Below are 17,585 nucleotides of genomic sequence, written 5' to 3' on the forward strand. Positions count from 1 at the left end.
ATTAATTCATGTTTTGAACATCACAATTTCAACTTTATCATTTTCTCATGTTTGGCTTATCATTATAAGATATTATAATGATAATGAAAAGGATATTACAAAAATAACATGATTCACCATAGATGCAAAATGCAAAACAGTACTATCTAATCGTGAATCGCAATTGTAAAGTATTCGCTATTTATCTGCGGGTGTATGCTAAAAAGCAAACCAAGCGGTATTGAGCTAGAATACACGTTCTGTGCACTGACGATATTATTTGTACGCAATTGACGCGTTTATAACTCCAGGAAATTTTGCATTGTGTTAATTGTCAAATGTCTGATAAATATATGATCAGACTATTTCTTTACTCTTACAGGAAATAGGCTATTCAGAAGTAAATTTTCATCGCTACTTCTATATACAGAATCCGTATTTGCACGAATACGGAATTTCGTATTTTAGTAATATACGGACTTGTTATAAAAATTCCGTATATTAGTAAAATACGGACTTCGTACATCAAAGTTCCCGTATATTACGAGTGTACGGAGTTCGTATATGAGTCATATACGGACTGATATAATATACGGTCCCGTACATCTCCGTATTTCAAGTTTCCCGTATTCTTACACGTATATTAATGATATACGGAATTCCGTACACTTCCGTATATCCATGTCTTTTTCGCAGTGCACTCTCTTAAATTCATACTTGCATCATTAAAGATTTGCTTCGATAGTGTGTACACTCTTTCGGCCTGTTGTACTGTATCTACACCAGTTATAAAATTATCCATATAGATATCCCTTTTTAATTGACTGGGTAAAGCGTTCTTGTTAGAATCCAAATGGTATTCAATTGTAGCACTAAGTAAAAACGGACTTGATGTAACACCAAATGGAACACGGCAAAATCTAAACTATTGTTAACTATTATCAATTGATGTGTTTTCTGTGTCGTTTAGCCATACAAATCTTGTAACATCTCTTTGATCGGTATTTAATGCTATTTGGAGGAAAGCCTTTTCAATATCAGATACAATACCTATTTTATGCTTACGAAATCTTATCAATGTTCCACATAAATCATGCAATAGAACAGGTCCTCTATAAAGGCATTCATTCAAGCTGTTATGATCTAGTTTTGTTTTTGCGGATGCGTCATATACTATCCTTAGCTTCGTTGTTGAATGATCAGGTTTAACAACTGCATGATGAGGTAAATAGTGACACAGTCCATCTCTTTTATTTTGTGTCACCTTTTCAATGATTCCATTTTCTAATTGTTCTTTCAAGACACTGCTATATTTTTGTAACAAATCAGGATGGTTTTCAAGTTTTCTGACGACTGATTTTAGACGACCTACTGCAAGTTGTCTATTCTCAGGTATCTCTGGGTTTTCATCTTTCCACGGCCAAGACACGTGATATCGACCATCTTTATACGAAAGATTCTCAATAAATTGTGACATGGCATTAGAATCATCACAGTTAACTATTTCATCCCTTATTCCAATAGAATCTAATTTCCAAAAGTTTTCAATATCCACTTTAGTTGAAATACAATCATCTACACATGATAAATCTTCTGCATTTGGAAAACACATTTCATTACCAATCACTAATAGATTCGTATCACAATCATTGTCACATTTTTCTCCTGTTCTTCCAGTGAGTATCCAACCTAACTTTGATGATAACAGATATAAACCTTTTTGAACTTCAATTTTATGTCCAATTACTATGTCTAGGTAATAATCGCTTCCAATCAGTAAATCAATTTTGTCACTTTCATATTTTTCTGGAATTTTGTCGGCAAAATGCAAATTCTTTTATAATTAATGAAAACGCTCTCTATTTTCGAATTCCACCGATCTTTTTGTATTACACCGGTGATGTTCGGAACAATGTTCACAGTAAATCTCAAGTTTCTCACCACATTTAGATTTCAGTTTATTTTTTGCAGATGCAGTTTTAATCTTCTTTGACTGTTTGCTTCCAAATGTAGCTTAAGTTATTTCCTGTTCATTTTCTATACATAATTTTAATTTCTTTGCAAACTCTTCTGTTATATATATTCTTTGTGAACCCGAATCTACCAATATCCTCGCATCTTCTTTTATCAGTTTATTTTCATTACACAGTATTGCACTTGTGGTTTGCATTACCACCTTTTCCTTGCATGATAAAAGCTCATTTTCATCATTTAGATTTGCTCATTTTCACTTTCATTTCCTTCTTCTGTTACATGCGCACTTTCTTTAATCACACTTTTCTTATTTTTTTAGGGCAAACTTCTATGGTGTACATTTTCTTCATTACAATACACACATGTCTTTCTACTCTGACATTCTTTTGAACTATGTCCCTCTTTTAAACATCTATAACAGCTTTTGTTGAAGCAACCCTTTCTTTCATCTATTGTTTTATATTATGGACATTCGTCACGTCACTCCAATGACTCTTTGAACATTATCTACATTTTATAGAATAGTTCCTATTCTGCACTACTTTTGTTCAACTAGTTGTCAATGCTGTTCCAAGTACTGGTTTAGTGGAATGTGCAAAATTGACTTTAGAAAAGTTTTGGTAATGGTTGTTTTGATAAAATGCCTTTCAGTTTTGAAAAAAATCACTTTTAACTGTTGAAGCACGTTCACAAGCAGTAACATATTCAAATATTATGCCGCGTAATAACACATAGTCCACTTTTTACTCAAACCCATTTTAATTTACAGTTGTCTTAACACATTAAATGGCAGTTTTAACTTTAACACCGACACAATTATGTCTTGATTAACAATCTGACCAAGAGCCTCAAGGCTTCTCAGATGTCTTTGAGCAGAGTCACATAAATGTCGTAAACTTACCACTTATCGCTGATCTCAAATTCACTATCTTATTGTAGTGCATATCAATTGTTTCTTCAATGTTTCAAAATCAATCTTGTAAGGTCTTAATTGCAGCTGAATAATTTTCATTCGAAGGAGATAATCCTGCTATAACACACTTTGCTTCACTCGTAAGTTAACTCCTGAGGTAATTGAATGTATCAATATTGCTAAGAGTATCACCTGAATGTATTGAACTTTCAAAAGACTGCCAAAATTTGGTCCATTTAAGTCTATCGCTATAATAAGGGTGAATTTCAAGTTTTGGTAATTTCACATGATTCCTTTTAAGATTAGAAAATTCTAGTACTTTACTTTCAAGAAAGTCTTTTTGCAGCTGAATAACTTCCTTTAATTATGTATTTTCAACAGGTTTAGATTCACCTGCAATTGTATCACTTTCAATCAAATCGTTAAAATGTATTTCAAACACTTTCAAACTTGAAGTCAATTCCAACGCATTTTCTAACAATTAAGTATATTCAGACATTATTAGGTCTGTTATATCGTCCTTTTGCTTCTCAGCACTAACAATCACCTTTTCTGACTGAGTCTCAAGTTTTGACATATATTTTTGTAGTTTATCGATTGACACTATCACTTTTGATAATGTTTCCTTTTTATCAACGACACTTAAATCTAGACTTTCAAGTTCCTTTCGATTATTTATCTCCCTTTATAATGTGTTCACGAACCTTGTTCGTACTCTTTTAAGATATTTGAGCGTAGTCATTTTCACACTTAATTTTATAAACACTTCTATAAACACGCACATTTAAGGGAATATCCTTTATGTATTTCTTTTAATGTTTTATATAATCCATGAAAGCACAACACAATTCCCTTTTTAATACATTTGTTTACACTTTGCTCCCGACACTTTTCATGCCATTAAAGCCACTGACCTTCAGATAGCAAAATGAAATAAATGAAATAAAATTTCAAGTAAACAGTAAATAGTGATCTAGTTAGGTTTATTGTATAAATCCATCATTACTGACACCTTGATTCAAGAAAGGATGTTGACAAAAGCGTTAATATATCGGGTTTTTCTTTTTCATAATCTACTACGCTACTAACGCAGTAGCCAATATAAATAGGAGAAGATAATTCATTTAACGAGGTCATGTGTCACAACAGTGGTCCGGAAAAATCCCGGTATCCGGTATGCCCGGGATCGTTAATCAATTTTCGTTATTAAGTATCACATTTCAAGCTAAAAGTTAAATCGATTAATTGATTATCATATATATAAAATAATTAATCAATTATAATTTTAGTGCCATGAATTACTACAAATAAAAAAACAAAAGCAGTTATTCGTATCCCTATATGTTTGATAAAATCCCGGATTCCGTGCGTTGCGGAGCACAGGTCGCGATATTGTCCTGTACGATCACGTCATAATAGAAGAAAAACCCAGATGAAAGAATTCCTTGGTATAGTAAAAGAAGTTTTTTTCCCTTTGGTGGAAAAGTGAACTGTTTGTTTTCAGAGCTATAATGTTATAATATGAACATTTAGGTGTCATTTCGATTTCTTTCATCTATATAATGTTTTTGAGGGGGGGATTTTGAAATATTAGCAGACGGCAGTTTTTCTGCTATCTTATGGAGGTGAGCTGCTTTAAAACACATCACTTCTAATATTTGAATGCAAAAAACATAACACTTCACAATTACACGCAAGCTACCTTATTTAACTTGGCATAGCTAGCAACCAGCAATCTACGTTTTAAAAGTAACACTTCACATCATTTCGCAACAATATTTAATACATTTATTTACACTTCCTGTGGTAGACTTTCGTTTTCTTTCAAGACTGAAATTTTTATTCCACACTGGAACAGAGTTTGAATTTTTGTCACCCTTTGTATTAAGCTTTTCACTACTAAGTATTTGTTATAACTATTTTTTATAACAATTACTTTGAAATATAAGGACATATAAGGGAAAAAACTGAACACAAGAAACGTTTTAACATTTTAACAGTTTTCAATTTTAACAAACTCATATAAAACCATTTTATCTTTAAATATAACCAAAGAAACTAAATAATTTTAAATTTCCAAAATATGTCACTTAAATTTTAATCAAAAATAGTTTCAAGAATACCTTACACACTTAGAACCTAAAGGTTTCTGACTTGTATGCTAAATCATCTAAGCTTATATACCTATAAAGGCGGGGAAATAAATAAGAAAAGCATACAAAGCATGCGGCGGGAAAAATAGAAAGGACTTTATAATGAAATAATAAATTTATGGAGTTTTCTTATCACTTTAACAAAGTCAGGAGCATACTCAAATGAAAAATAGTTCAATTTAACTTTGCTATAAAAGGTTATGAAACAACAAAAATATGTAATGAATCAAAACATGTTTAACTTGCAAGAAAATCGCAAAGTTTGCGACAATTGTTACGATTAGTTTTGCAAGTTTGAGTTTATTTTGTAAATAAAATTGTTAAATATGAACTGTTAAATGTATAAAGAATCCAAATACTATCCGATCCTATACATACATTTTCACTTTATAGCTATCCATTTATGCAATGTCATTTGATTCAATCTATAAGAAGCTGTTGTCTTAGTGGGTTATAGTGTGTCAGACATTTAACATGAGGATAAGCAAAATGCTAAAAATATACAAATTTCTTTACAATAACACAACTTTGATATGTAATGATAAAAAACATACATTCAAAACCTTGTTAGATATATTGTTTTGAAATCAGCACCGAATTAATGGAATAATTGCAATGTGCACATTACGATCCATATGTGTTTTTTTTTTGTTCCTTATCTAGCATTAAAATTCTCTGAAATAGATGGACGTTTAAGCAATTAAAACACTGACATAGTCTTATTTAAATAAACCTTAATATATTGATGAAGAAGCCGAAAAATAATATCCTTAATGTTATACCGCCATCAGTGTGAGTAATGGATATTTGATATAGAAATGAACTGTATTTTGTCAAGAACACAATTCGAAAACAAGAGGCCAATGATGGCCCTGAGTCGCTCACCAGAAACAACTGCTTTTCAGTATTGGAAATTATCCATTGTCAATATTTCTGATATTAAATTTGAGCCAATCAAATTCATATGAGCAAACTTGATTAAAGACTCCCTAATAATGCTACAAAGTTTGGTGATCATCTATCAATTATTTCAGTAGGAAATGATGTTCAAAGGTTTTTCTATTTTTGACTTGAGTGACCCCTAAAAGGGGCCAGTCAAATTAATATGAGTAAATTTGATAAAAGCGCACCTAAGATTGCTACAAAATTTGGTGATCATCCATAAATTAGTTCTGTAGAAATAGACGTTTAAAGGTATTTCTATTTTAAGCTTTAGCTGCCCCCTAAAAGGGGCCAATCACATTAATATGAGCAAACTTGATATAAAACTACCCAAGAATGCTACAGACAAAGTTTGGTGATCATCCATCAATTAGTTCTATAGAAGAAGACGTTTAAAGGGTTTTTATTTTTAGACCTAGAGACCCCTAAAAGGGACCAATCTAATATATATGAGCAAACTTGATAAAAGACTACACCAGAATGCTACAAACAAAGTTTGGTGATCATCCATTTATTAGTGCTGTAGAAATAGACGTTTAAATGTATTTCTATTTTTAGCTTTAGCTGCCCCTAAAAAGGGGCCAATCACAATGATATGAGCAAGCTTGATATAGGACTACCCAAAGAATGCTACAGACAAAGTTTGGTGATCATCCATCAATTAGTTCTGTAGAAGAAAACGTTTAAATGGTTTTCTATTTTAGCCCTAGAGACCCCTAAAAGGGGCCAATCAAATTAATATGATCAAACTTGATAAAACTCTACCTAAAAATGCTACAGACAAAATTTGGTGATCATTCATAATGTCACAGGGTAGAAATAATAATACAAACTCCTGGCGTAGGTTCGTCAATTTAATATAATACGAAGAAAAAGCCTAAAAACATAAATACATAATTATAATACAAGTTAATTAAAACATACATAAAATACAACAATACAACAATTGAACGATGCAAATAAGAATTATTTCAAGTAAATGAATAAAATGAAAATAATCTTACCACAGCGTCTCAATACAAAAAGTAAATAACTTAATAATTAGTTATTTCCAAAAATTCTATTAAATTAACTTATAGAATTTATGTACTAAGTAGAATTGTATATCTTAACTCGTAAGATAATAAAGACGAAGTGAAGTGAAGAAAGAAAGTTCTCGGGAATTTGGAAGAAAAAAAATGTTAAAACCAATCTAAAACTTTCTCTCAAAACTCTTTCATACAACGTACAAAACGATTGGACATACAAAAACAGTTCACAAAATTGCACGAGAAACAGACATAGTTGAATTGTTTCGCCGTATCCGTGAATTTCCGCTCATAAGCGTACGTTACGGAACCATCCGATACAATACAATAGCAGACGATCACAGACGCCACGGAGACAAACGATAATCGACGCATGCGCGGACATTAAGATTACTTTTCCCGCGACTAAATGACGAACAGTGCACGGCAAAATGAACAATTAATATAATAAATAAAACGACCCGTGAAATTCTCCCTTGCTAGGAGAAAAATGGCTCCTGACATTTTATTAACCTATATAATAGCTGTCTCAAAACTGCCGTACCCATTAAATTAAAACAGAACAAAATTTGTTTTGTATTATAAAATGAGAACTGCATTTGAAAATAACATGTTTCTTTTACATCTGAAACATAATATGAATTTATAGAAAAAATTCTGCTTTTAAACACAATGCTGAATATCTGAAACATTGCTTATCAATTTAAAGGTACTGGTTCAGCTGGCAACTAAAGGTATGTAACTGCTTCCGCTTAAAAAAAAGGTATATACCCAAAATAATTTATTAAAAGATATAGGCTCAATATTGCTGAAAATAAAGGAATATGCTTAAATTAACTGAATTTAAAGGTTTGAACTCAGTTTATCTGAAATTAAAGGTATATCCTCAGTTTAACTGAAATTAAAGATATATCGTCAGTTTAACTGAAATTAAAGGTATATCCTCAGTTTAACTGAAATTAAAGGTATAAACCCAAAATAGCTGAAATATAACGATATTCGAAATAAATGCGAAAATACATATATACCTCTGGTACAACTGATTATAAGGTAGAGTTTTAACTATACCTGCAGGAATAAAAAAATATCTTAATAAATTACTTTAAAAGAGAGCTAAAAACAAAACACTTTAGTGATAATACATAATCAACACTAATAAATGTTTGCACATTTAAATAGAGTAAATTTATTTAGAATTAATGTTAATTTAAGCTGAAAATAGCTGAAAATGGGAAAATACACATAAAATTGTTTATGTTAATACCCGTGACATTCTCCCATGCTATACAAAATAAATTTCATCATCTTGATTAGTATTTTTTACAACAGCAGTGATTGGTGTTACCCACTCTCCGTATCTTATCGGTGCTCTCCGGACTCTTTGAGGTCTTTGAATGTCAACTGTGGATTGGTGCTGAGTCTGATAACTGGTATTGGCACTTGGAGGCTCGGACCTAAGACCTAAAGAAAAATTATTATTACCATTAATACCTGAAACATGAGATTCAGAATTAACATGAGAATTAGACATAGAGAAATGTAAATTTTCTGAACTAGGTGTACCCATCTGAAAAGAAAACCTATTAGTATTAAAAATACTAGGAGTACCGACACAAATAACATTAGGGATGATAGATGGCTGCCCAGGTCTGGCCAACGTGACACGGGGCTTTGGTACCGGTCTCCTCCGAGCTGGGATAATATACTTCTCGGTGGTTTCAGATTCATCGCTTGAATCTGACTCTGTTGAGCTATCTGGATCATCACACTTATCCGATGTTGTGGATACTTTTCTGGAAGTTTGCCTGATCTTTGCTGAGTCAATCTTGGTATCTTCATAAGGGATACTGTGAAGAGGAAGTAAAAGATTCCTGTGAAGGGTCTTGGTTGGTCCAGTGCCGTTCTCCCTCTTTACTCTATAGACTGGAACTGTCTGGTCTGGGATTGCTGTCACCAAGTATGGGTCCCTTTGCCACTTGTCATCCAGCTTTCCAGTAGGCGTCACATTCTTGACTAGGACTCTGTCTCCTACTTGAAGAGTTGAATGGCGCACCTTACTGTCACATATCTTCTTGTGGCGACCAGACTGCTTGGTTGAATTTTCTCTGGCATCTTGGTAAGCAAAATCCAAGCGCTTCCTGAGTTTGGCAGCATAGTTGTCTTTGCTACTGGCTTGTGGGGTGTTGTGCTTGACTCCCATAAAAGCATCAATAGCAAGTCTAGGATGCCAACCAAAAAGATGGTAATGGGGAGAAAATCCAGTGGACTCATGTCTGGTAGAATTGTAGGCGTGAACTAGTGGTTTCACATAGTCCTTCCAATTGGCTTTCCCGGCAGAGTCTAAGGTACCAAGCATGTTTAGGAGCGTGGAGTTGAATCGCTCTGTGACCACATTGCCCATTGGGTGGTATGGAGTGGTCCTGGTCTTCTTGACTCCAGCAATACTACACAGCTCTTTGATGACCTTGCTCTCAAAATTCCTTCCCTGGTCACTATGAAATCTTGCTGGAAAGGAGTAATGGGAGAAGAAGTTCTCGAAGAGGACTCTTGCAGTCGTCTGTGCCGTCTGGTTGCGGGTTGGAATGGCCTGTGCGTAGCGAGTAAAGTGATCTGTGATGACCAAAATGTTCTCGTACCCACCTTTAGATTTCTCCAAAGACAAATAGTCTATACAAACCAACTCCATAGGATGTGTACTCTAAAAGGGTACCAGGTGGGCTTGGGCTTTAGCTGGTGACTTCCTTCTCAGGCAGTTGGAACAGGTTTGAACCTTCCTGATGACATCCTTCTCTAGCCCCAGCCAGAAAAACCTCTGTTTCACCAACCAAAGGGTTCTGTCTCTACCTTGGTGACCAATATCATCATGGAGTCCCTTCATGGCCCACTCTCTAAAACCCTCAGGCAAAACCAGCTGAAAAAGTTGCTGTCCATTAATTTCGCATCTTCTGTAGTGTACGCCGTCTCTGATGGTAAAGGATGGTCTGTGTCTGAATAGCTTCTGTACTGCTTTAGGCTCATGGCTGAGTTGGTGTTTGTTGAGATGTATCTTGTTGTCCACAATCTCATACAACCTGGAAATAATTGGGTCCTTGGCCTGTTCTTCCTTCCAGTTGATCTTGGAAATACCTGAAGATAAAAATGTGTCTTCAAAATGCTGGGACTCTAACATACCGTTACCTGTAAGAAAATATGACTCGGCAAGGGGATGTTCATCTGTTCTGGCTCTGGCTTCTGTACACATGGCCTTGATGACATCTGTAAACATGATTTCTTCATTTTCTTGAAGGTTAGGCCTCCTGCTCAAACCTATCAGCGTCACTGTTCTGGTTACCTGGCTTGTAAACGGCTTTAAAGTTGTAGTTCTCAAGAGCAGCTAACCATCTATGACCAATGGCATCTAACTTGGCAGAAGAAGAAACATATGTAAGTGGGTTGTTGTCAGTTCGGACAATAAAGGTGTTTTCCATACAGGTAGTCATGAAACTTCTCTGTGATGGCCCACTTCATACACAAAAACTCCAACCAACTTGTGTGCTGGGTAGTTCTTCTCACTGGCACGTAGACCTCTGCTGGCATAGCTAATAACACGTTCTAGACCATCTTGTTCTTGGTATAAAACACTACCAAGACCTTCTGTCGAAGCATCTACAGAAACAATAAATGGTTTAGAAAAATCAGCATAACCAAGAATAGGTGAACGAGTTAAAAAATGAATTATAGTGTCGAAAGCGTGCTGTTGCTCATCACCCCAAACCCAAGGAGTTTTACTCTTCTTGGACTTCTTGGATGCCTTGTTGGTTGGATGACCTACTAAAAGTTCATTAAGAGGTTTAGCAATTTTAGCATAATCTTTACAAAAACGTCTGTAATACCCTGTAAAACCATGAAATGTACGTAGAGTTTTAAAATTATGTGGTACTGGCCAAGTAGTCAAAGGAGCAATTTTCTCAGGATCTGTATGGATACCTTCTGAGGAAACAACATTATAACCTAAATAAGAAACACTCGAACTGAAAAATTCACACTTTAAAGGTTTTAATTTAAGATCATGCTCTCGAAGACGCTCAAAACAAGCTTCTATTCTATTGAGATGTTCATCGAAAGTCTGCGAAAAAATCAAAACATCATCTAGAAAAATAAGACACTCTTTTAAATTTAAATCGCCCATACAGGTTTCCATTAACCTTTGAAATGTGCTTGGTGCGTTGGTGAGACCAAAAGCCATTCTCTCACATTCGTAAAAACCAAGTCTTCCAACACTAAAAACTGTCTTCTCCTTGTCTTCCTCGGCTATCTCGACATGCCAATGTCCACTACGTAAATCTAGTTTGGAAAAATATTTAGCATTAACAAGAGAATCTAACATGTCATCTACACGAGGCAAAGTATAAGCATCTTTGATGGTTCTTCTGTTCAGTTCACGCAAATCTTTACAAAATCTTAAACTGTTATCTTTCTTTCTGACGACCAAAACAACATTGCTACAATAAGGAGATTGACTTTCTCTAATTGCGCCACAATCTAACATCTCCCGCAAATGTTGGCGACCTTCTTCATACATTGATGGTGGAAGTCTCCTGTAAGGTTGTTTAAAAGGTTTATTATCAGTAAGTTTAATGTGATGTTTAACCAAGTCAGTTTTGCCAATATCTGTAAAAGATTTAGAGAAAATATTTTCCCAATTGCCTAAAATCTGCTGAGCTCTAATATACTGCTCCTCTGTCAAGTTTTCCTCGTGTACCTTTATACCTAAGTCCTGTAAATATTTAAAGATATTTCTGGTTTAGTAGAACATTGTTTTTCAGGTTTCCATGAGTCCACAACTTTTACCTCTGAAAGAGAACAAATATGGGTATTGGGTAGAATTTTGATGGGTTTACAAGTAATATTGCACACACGGACTGGTACTCTAGCAGTAGTTCCTTCACCATCAAGGGAGACAACTTGAGGACAAATATTCAAACCAGCTAACTGTGGTTTACCAGTAGCCTCTGTAATAGCTGTTGATATACCAATATGATTCCTAACAAGACCTGAAATAGTAGAAACTTGATTATGATGAATCACAATAGGAAATTTGTTGGTTGACTTAACAGAAGTTAGGTTTGTACATGTCATTGCATCCAACGCAATTCTGTATGCATCTAAAGAAGAAATATTATGATTAAAATCATTGTTACATAAACGCAACACATTTGTACCAATAATACCAGGTACATCTTGGCGGTTTTCTGTATCCGGCACAACTAAAATAGGAACAGAAACACCAGGATCTAAAATAGAAGGTATTAAAATATCACCCTCAATATATCCAATATATGGTAACTTATTACCACTAGCACCTACAATATCAAGATTAAAATCAGTTAAATCACACAAATCAGGTTTGGGTTCAAGTGAATTGTATAATGATTCTGAAATCAAGGTAATCATAGACCCTTATCAACAAGTACATCAGTTTCCATACCACAAATAACAGCTTTGCCTTGATTGGCTTTGCCAACCATTCTGTCTACCAAGTTACTAACTTGTACTTTAGGGCCTTTACCCACATTGACTTCCTCAGTTTTCCCTACAACAGAGGAGTCTACTCTTTTGGGTCGTTTTTACCTTTAAATGTACTGTTTGACCTGTTACTGCTTGACCTATTATCAACATAACTCTTACTATCAGAATTATCTTTCTTAACATATCTAGGTCTATGTTGGTTATAACTCTGATAGTTTCCATCACGTCTCTGGTAATTATACCTATTTCTAGTAAAATAAGTGTTACTGGAACTTGCAGTTTCTTTTGGCTTCTCCTTTATCTGTTTTTCTAAAGAGAGCATTTTATTCATAAGTAAATCTATTTTACCAGTAAGATCATCAATAGTTTTCTTATCAACTGGTGTGGACTGCTGGGCTACATTAACAGAAGCTGAAATATTGCTTGAAGCTGACAATTCATATTCAACAGAACGCACTTCTCTTAATAATGTGTTATAATCTGAAATTGAATTATATTTATTTCTGGTAAGAATCTTCAACTTCTCATCACGCAAACCTGTCCAAAATTTAGAACGTAACATATCATTTCTAGCAGCAACTGTAACAAGTCCACTTTCAACTGCGACTTGAAGTAAAGCTTCGAGACGACACCCATAAGCAGTAACATTCTCTGAAATTTTCTGAGATGCATTATAAATAGATTTCATTACAGACTCATTGGTAGATACTTCACCAAAAAGAATATCAAGTTAATCTAAAATAACACCACTTGATGCATGTTCACCCAAAGAAATAAGTGTACGTCTTGCAGTACCTCGCAATGACCTTCTAATAACCTGTAAAATAACTTGTTCAGGTAAATTTTCTGAAATTAAACATTTAGTTTCAAATCTCCATACAGCATAAGAATCGTCACCCTTTAAAGGAGGTTGGTCAACTGAAAAATAAGGCAACTGTGGTGTCTCGAACTTCGGTACCTGAATTTGTGATTGATGCATAGAAAAATCATGATCTTGAGAAGCTCTAATAAAATCAGACAATGGTAGCTTAGGAGCAGGTTTGCTTGTACTAACAAAGCTGCATACTCAGATTTAGTTAGCACAACATAATCTCCATTACTCTTTAAAGCCTCTAAAATCTGCTTAAGTTGAGCATCGGACAAAGGTGCATCTTCACCTAATCCCATGCCACCTTTATCAGAAAAACCCTTAGCCATTTTAAACAAAAATGTTTAATGACTAGAATATGAACACAATATACACAAATAAAACCTGTAAAAGAAAGTTCAATAATAGCTGAAAATGAAAAAATTAGTGCACCTGAAATTTAATAAATAATATTCACATTGACCTGGCCACCACCATGGAATATACTCCTTGAAGAATATGTCAACAAGTTTTATAAACCATAGAAAAATTACAATTAAGTAATTATCTTCAAATGCAGTGCAGTTCAGCCTAAACTTTAAAAAAAAAAAACTTACAATAATTCCCAGCGTTTACAGTTAAACCACTTCAAAAAAACTGCAGCAGCTGTGACACCCCTTGTAAAATCGCGAATGAGTAAGCTATTTGGTGTTCGGTCACCAAATAACAAGAACGGAATAACGCGAAAAACAAATAAATATTGTGTATGATATTATTACCGAACACAAAAGTTTAACAACGAAAATATGTCAGGAGTACACAACTGAGTTATGGTACGTAACTATAACTACATTACACAACACTATGCTGAATAGTGAATAACACGTATAAATTATCAAATACTGTATACAAAATTTTACAAAATGGTATACAGAAACGTTATATCAATTTCTCAGATCACAATATACTCAACCGTCGTCTGCTCAAAATTTACTATTTACACATATGCTGAAACACAAAATGACAACACAACACAGAACATATAACACTTACCTTACACTCTCCTCTTCTCAATCATACATCTATGGTAAGCAAAGTGCAAAGAGTATGTGAAAACAGTATGCAAAGAAAGTGTGCTCGATAGTTGGGCAAGAATAAATCAGACCGAAGGATTGGGACAACTCAATAATTTAAACACACCCTAACGTTTAAAAAAAAAAATGATGAATAAATAACACACCCTATACTTTGTGAAAAAAAATACTGCAAATACCAAAAATACCCCAAGACGCTGTGTTGTACTGAATATTAACTCTATCTAGATCCAAAACAATGACAAAAATATATCCCTAATCGATTATTTACTCAGTAAAGAAAAAAAATCGGAAAGAAAAAAAAAATACCTCACGAAAATATATGACAAATCAGTTTACATATTCACAAAATATGATAAACAAGATCAACAAGGAAAGGCGGCGTTCAATGAACGCAACCCCCACATGACCCAGCAACAAGAACCAATGGCAAGGAGCCCAGGGGGACCCCAAACAAAAACAGGACAGAGCACGGACAGGTTAATCATTAAATGATAATTAATTTGTAACTGATAAGGAATTCAAAGAAAATAAAAATAGGCCCACAAAGGGGAAGGGGACAGGAGACCGGGGGGAGGGGGTGGGGAGTAATCAAAGAAATAAAAACTAGAGGCAATGGGGAAGATACTTACCGTAGACGAGAAAACAACAAGGGACACAAGCAAAAGTGTCACCAAAACAGTATGAAACAACATAAGACATACAACTGAGGAACACAGTTCACAAATCTCTATACAAATATATCACATCCAATAAAATCCTAAGCAATATTTACACAAAATACATTCCTAATCCGCTATATAGCAAGAGATACCTGCTAAATATGCATTCAAAATTTTAAATGTTCCTCCTTTCCTCATCCCGCGTTAGTCATCCGGTTTCCGTAATAACTACACGTCGTAGAAATTCCTCAATCCTCTCAAGTATAGATGAAAATCAATAATGAATACGCGAGTGTGCACACTAATAACTTAAATAACACTAGCGCTAGATTTCACATAAAATAACTCCTGATGCATCAACCTTTCACAATTAGGATCATTCAATGATCTGAAACAAATCCTTCCTGGTTTCTTCAAAAATCGGGGGTCCTAACGGCTCTGCTGGAAATTCCTCACCTCTAGGAAAATACGTGGTCGGATTCACATCCGTGACCTGTAGATTGGCTCTCTCGCTCAATCGCTACCGATGGACGTAAACTCGTAAACCTCCTCTGCCCAGACACTGTGGCTTCTCGTAGACCACACTGGCCACCAATGTCACAGGGTAGAATTAATAATACAAACTCCTGGCATAGGTTCGTTAATTTAATATAATACGAAGAAAAAGCCTAAAAACATGAATACATGATTATAATACAAGTTAATTAAAACATAAATGAAATACAACAATACAACAATTGAACGATGCAAATTAGAATTATTTCAAGTAAATGAATAAAATGAAAATAATCTTACCACAGCGTCTCAATACAAAAAGTAAATAATTTAATAATAAATTATTTCCAAAAATTCTATTAAATAAACTTAAAGAATTTATGTACTAAGTAGAATTGTATATCTTAACTCGTAAGAGAATAAAGACGAAGTGAAGTGGGAATTTGGAAGAAAGAAAAATGTAAAAACCAATCTAAAACTTCCTCTCAAAACTCTTTCATACAACGTACAAAACGATTGGACAATACAAAAACAGTTCACAAAATTGCACGAGATACAGACATACATAGTTGAATTGTTTCGGCCGTATCCGTGAATTTCCGCTCATAAGCGTACGTTACGGAACCATCCGATACAATACAATAGCATACGATCACAGACGCCACGGAGACAAACGATAATCGACGCATGCGCGGACATTAAGATTACTTTTCCCGCGACTAAATGACGAACAGTGCACGGCAAAATGAACAATTAATATAATTAATAAAACGACCCGTGACAATAAATTAGTTCTATAGAAGAAGACGTTTAAATATTGTTTCTATATTTAGCTCTAGAGACCCCTATAAGTGGCCGATTAAATAAATATGAGCAGACTAGATAAAAGACTACCCAAGAATCTTACAGACAAAGTTTGGTGATCATCTATCAATTAGTTTTGTAGAAATAGACGTTTAAAAGTATTTCTATTTTTAGCTTCAGCTGCCCCTACAAGGGGCCAATCACAATAATATGAGCACTAACTAAGACTACTGTCAGTTAATAATAAATAAGATTAAGACTGACCACAGTAACTGTCAAACCCTGCTGTAGTGGTCATATATTTTGCATTATTTTATTTTTCGTAGTCTCAGGGGAACACACTGCAACATAGAGCAAAATGTTTCAATAACTAGAAGGGCGAGTTAAAATTGAGCTGGACTGGCCTTTCAGCAAGTTCATTTGAAAAGTAACACTGTAAAACAGTTGTTTTCTGGTGAGCGACTCTTTTAGACAACATTCATGTCATGTTTGGTAAAACCCTATTTTAACAGATCATAGGAATTTCTATGGATACTTATTGTGCAACCCTGGTCGCCGATTTGTTTTTGTACCGCTATGAAACACTTTATGTTGAGTCTCTCTAAAACAATAAGATGTTATAGTCGCATTGATACCTTGATGATATTTTTAATTTAGATAATTCTTATTTTGATCATATGGTGTCCGACATGTATCTCCATGAACTACAACTTAATAAAGCGAACTCTTAAAATTTCAGTAGAGGAAGACGTACTCCATGCAACATCTTACGGGGTATATGTTTCTCAATTAAATATATTCACTAGAGCTTGTACCAACGTAAAGGATTTCAACGAACGTAATATTTTTATTACCAGCAAGCTTCTAAAATGGGGCTACCGCTATCATAAATTACGGAAATATTTTACAAATTTTTACAAACGTAATTTTGATTTAATTTCAAAATTCAATAGTGATATAAAAACTCTTCTGCGACAAAGGCTTAGCCTGAATGTTTTTTATGGGGATGAAATTTACAAACTTCGTAAGATTTTGGGTCATGGTAATTTTTCTGCTGTTTTTACTAAAATCTGGAAACAAAGTGATCCCTCGGAAGCATTAATCACAACAAAATTATAAGAGAATTGCAGACTCGGTTTGATTGAGTCTGTAAATAAAAGTCATTAAACGTTTTATAAGAGGTTAT

The 17,585-nt window shown here is 34.2% G+C and overlaps 1 protein-coding gene across 1 annotated transcript; it reads right to left on the bottom strand.

Moving 5' to 3' along the window:
- Positions 1–910: 910 nt before the first annotated feature.
- On the bottom strand, positions 911–1,591 carry LOC132735020 (uncharacterized). The gene has a single exon (XM_060721916.1). It carries the CDS (start codon positions 1,589–1,591, stop codon positions 911–913), a length of 681 nt encoding a protein of 226 aa, XP_060577899.1.
- Between the last annotated feature and the right edge of the window lie 15,994 nt (positions 1,592–17,585).

This window comes from Ruditapes philippinarum, unplaced genomic scaffold (assembly GCF_026571515.1).
Source record: "Ruditapes philippinarum isolate M1 unplaced genomic scaffold, ASM2657151v2 ctg4724_1_1_1_1, whole genome shotgun sequence".
Taxonomy (NCBI): Eukaryota; Metazoa; Mollusca; class Bivalvia; order Venerida; family Veneridae; genus Ruditapes; species Ruditapes philippinarum.

What these genes read in the sequence shown, in the direction of transcription:
- LOC132735020 (XM_060721916.1), bottom strand. Translation starts at nt 1,591, where the DNA reads ATGTGTTTTCCAAATGCAGAAGATTTATCATGTGTAGATGATTGTATT.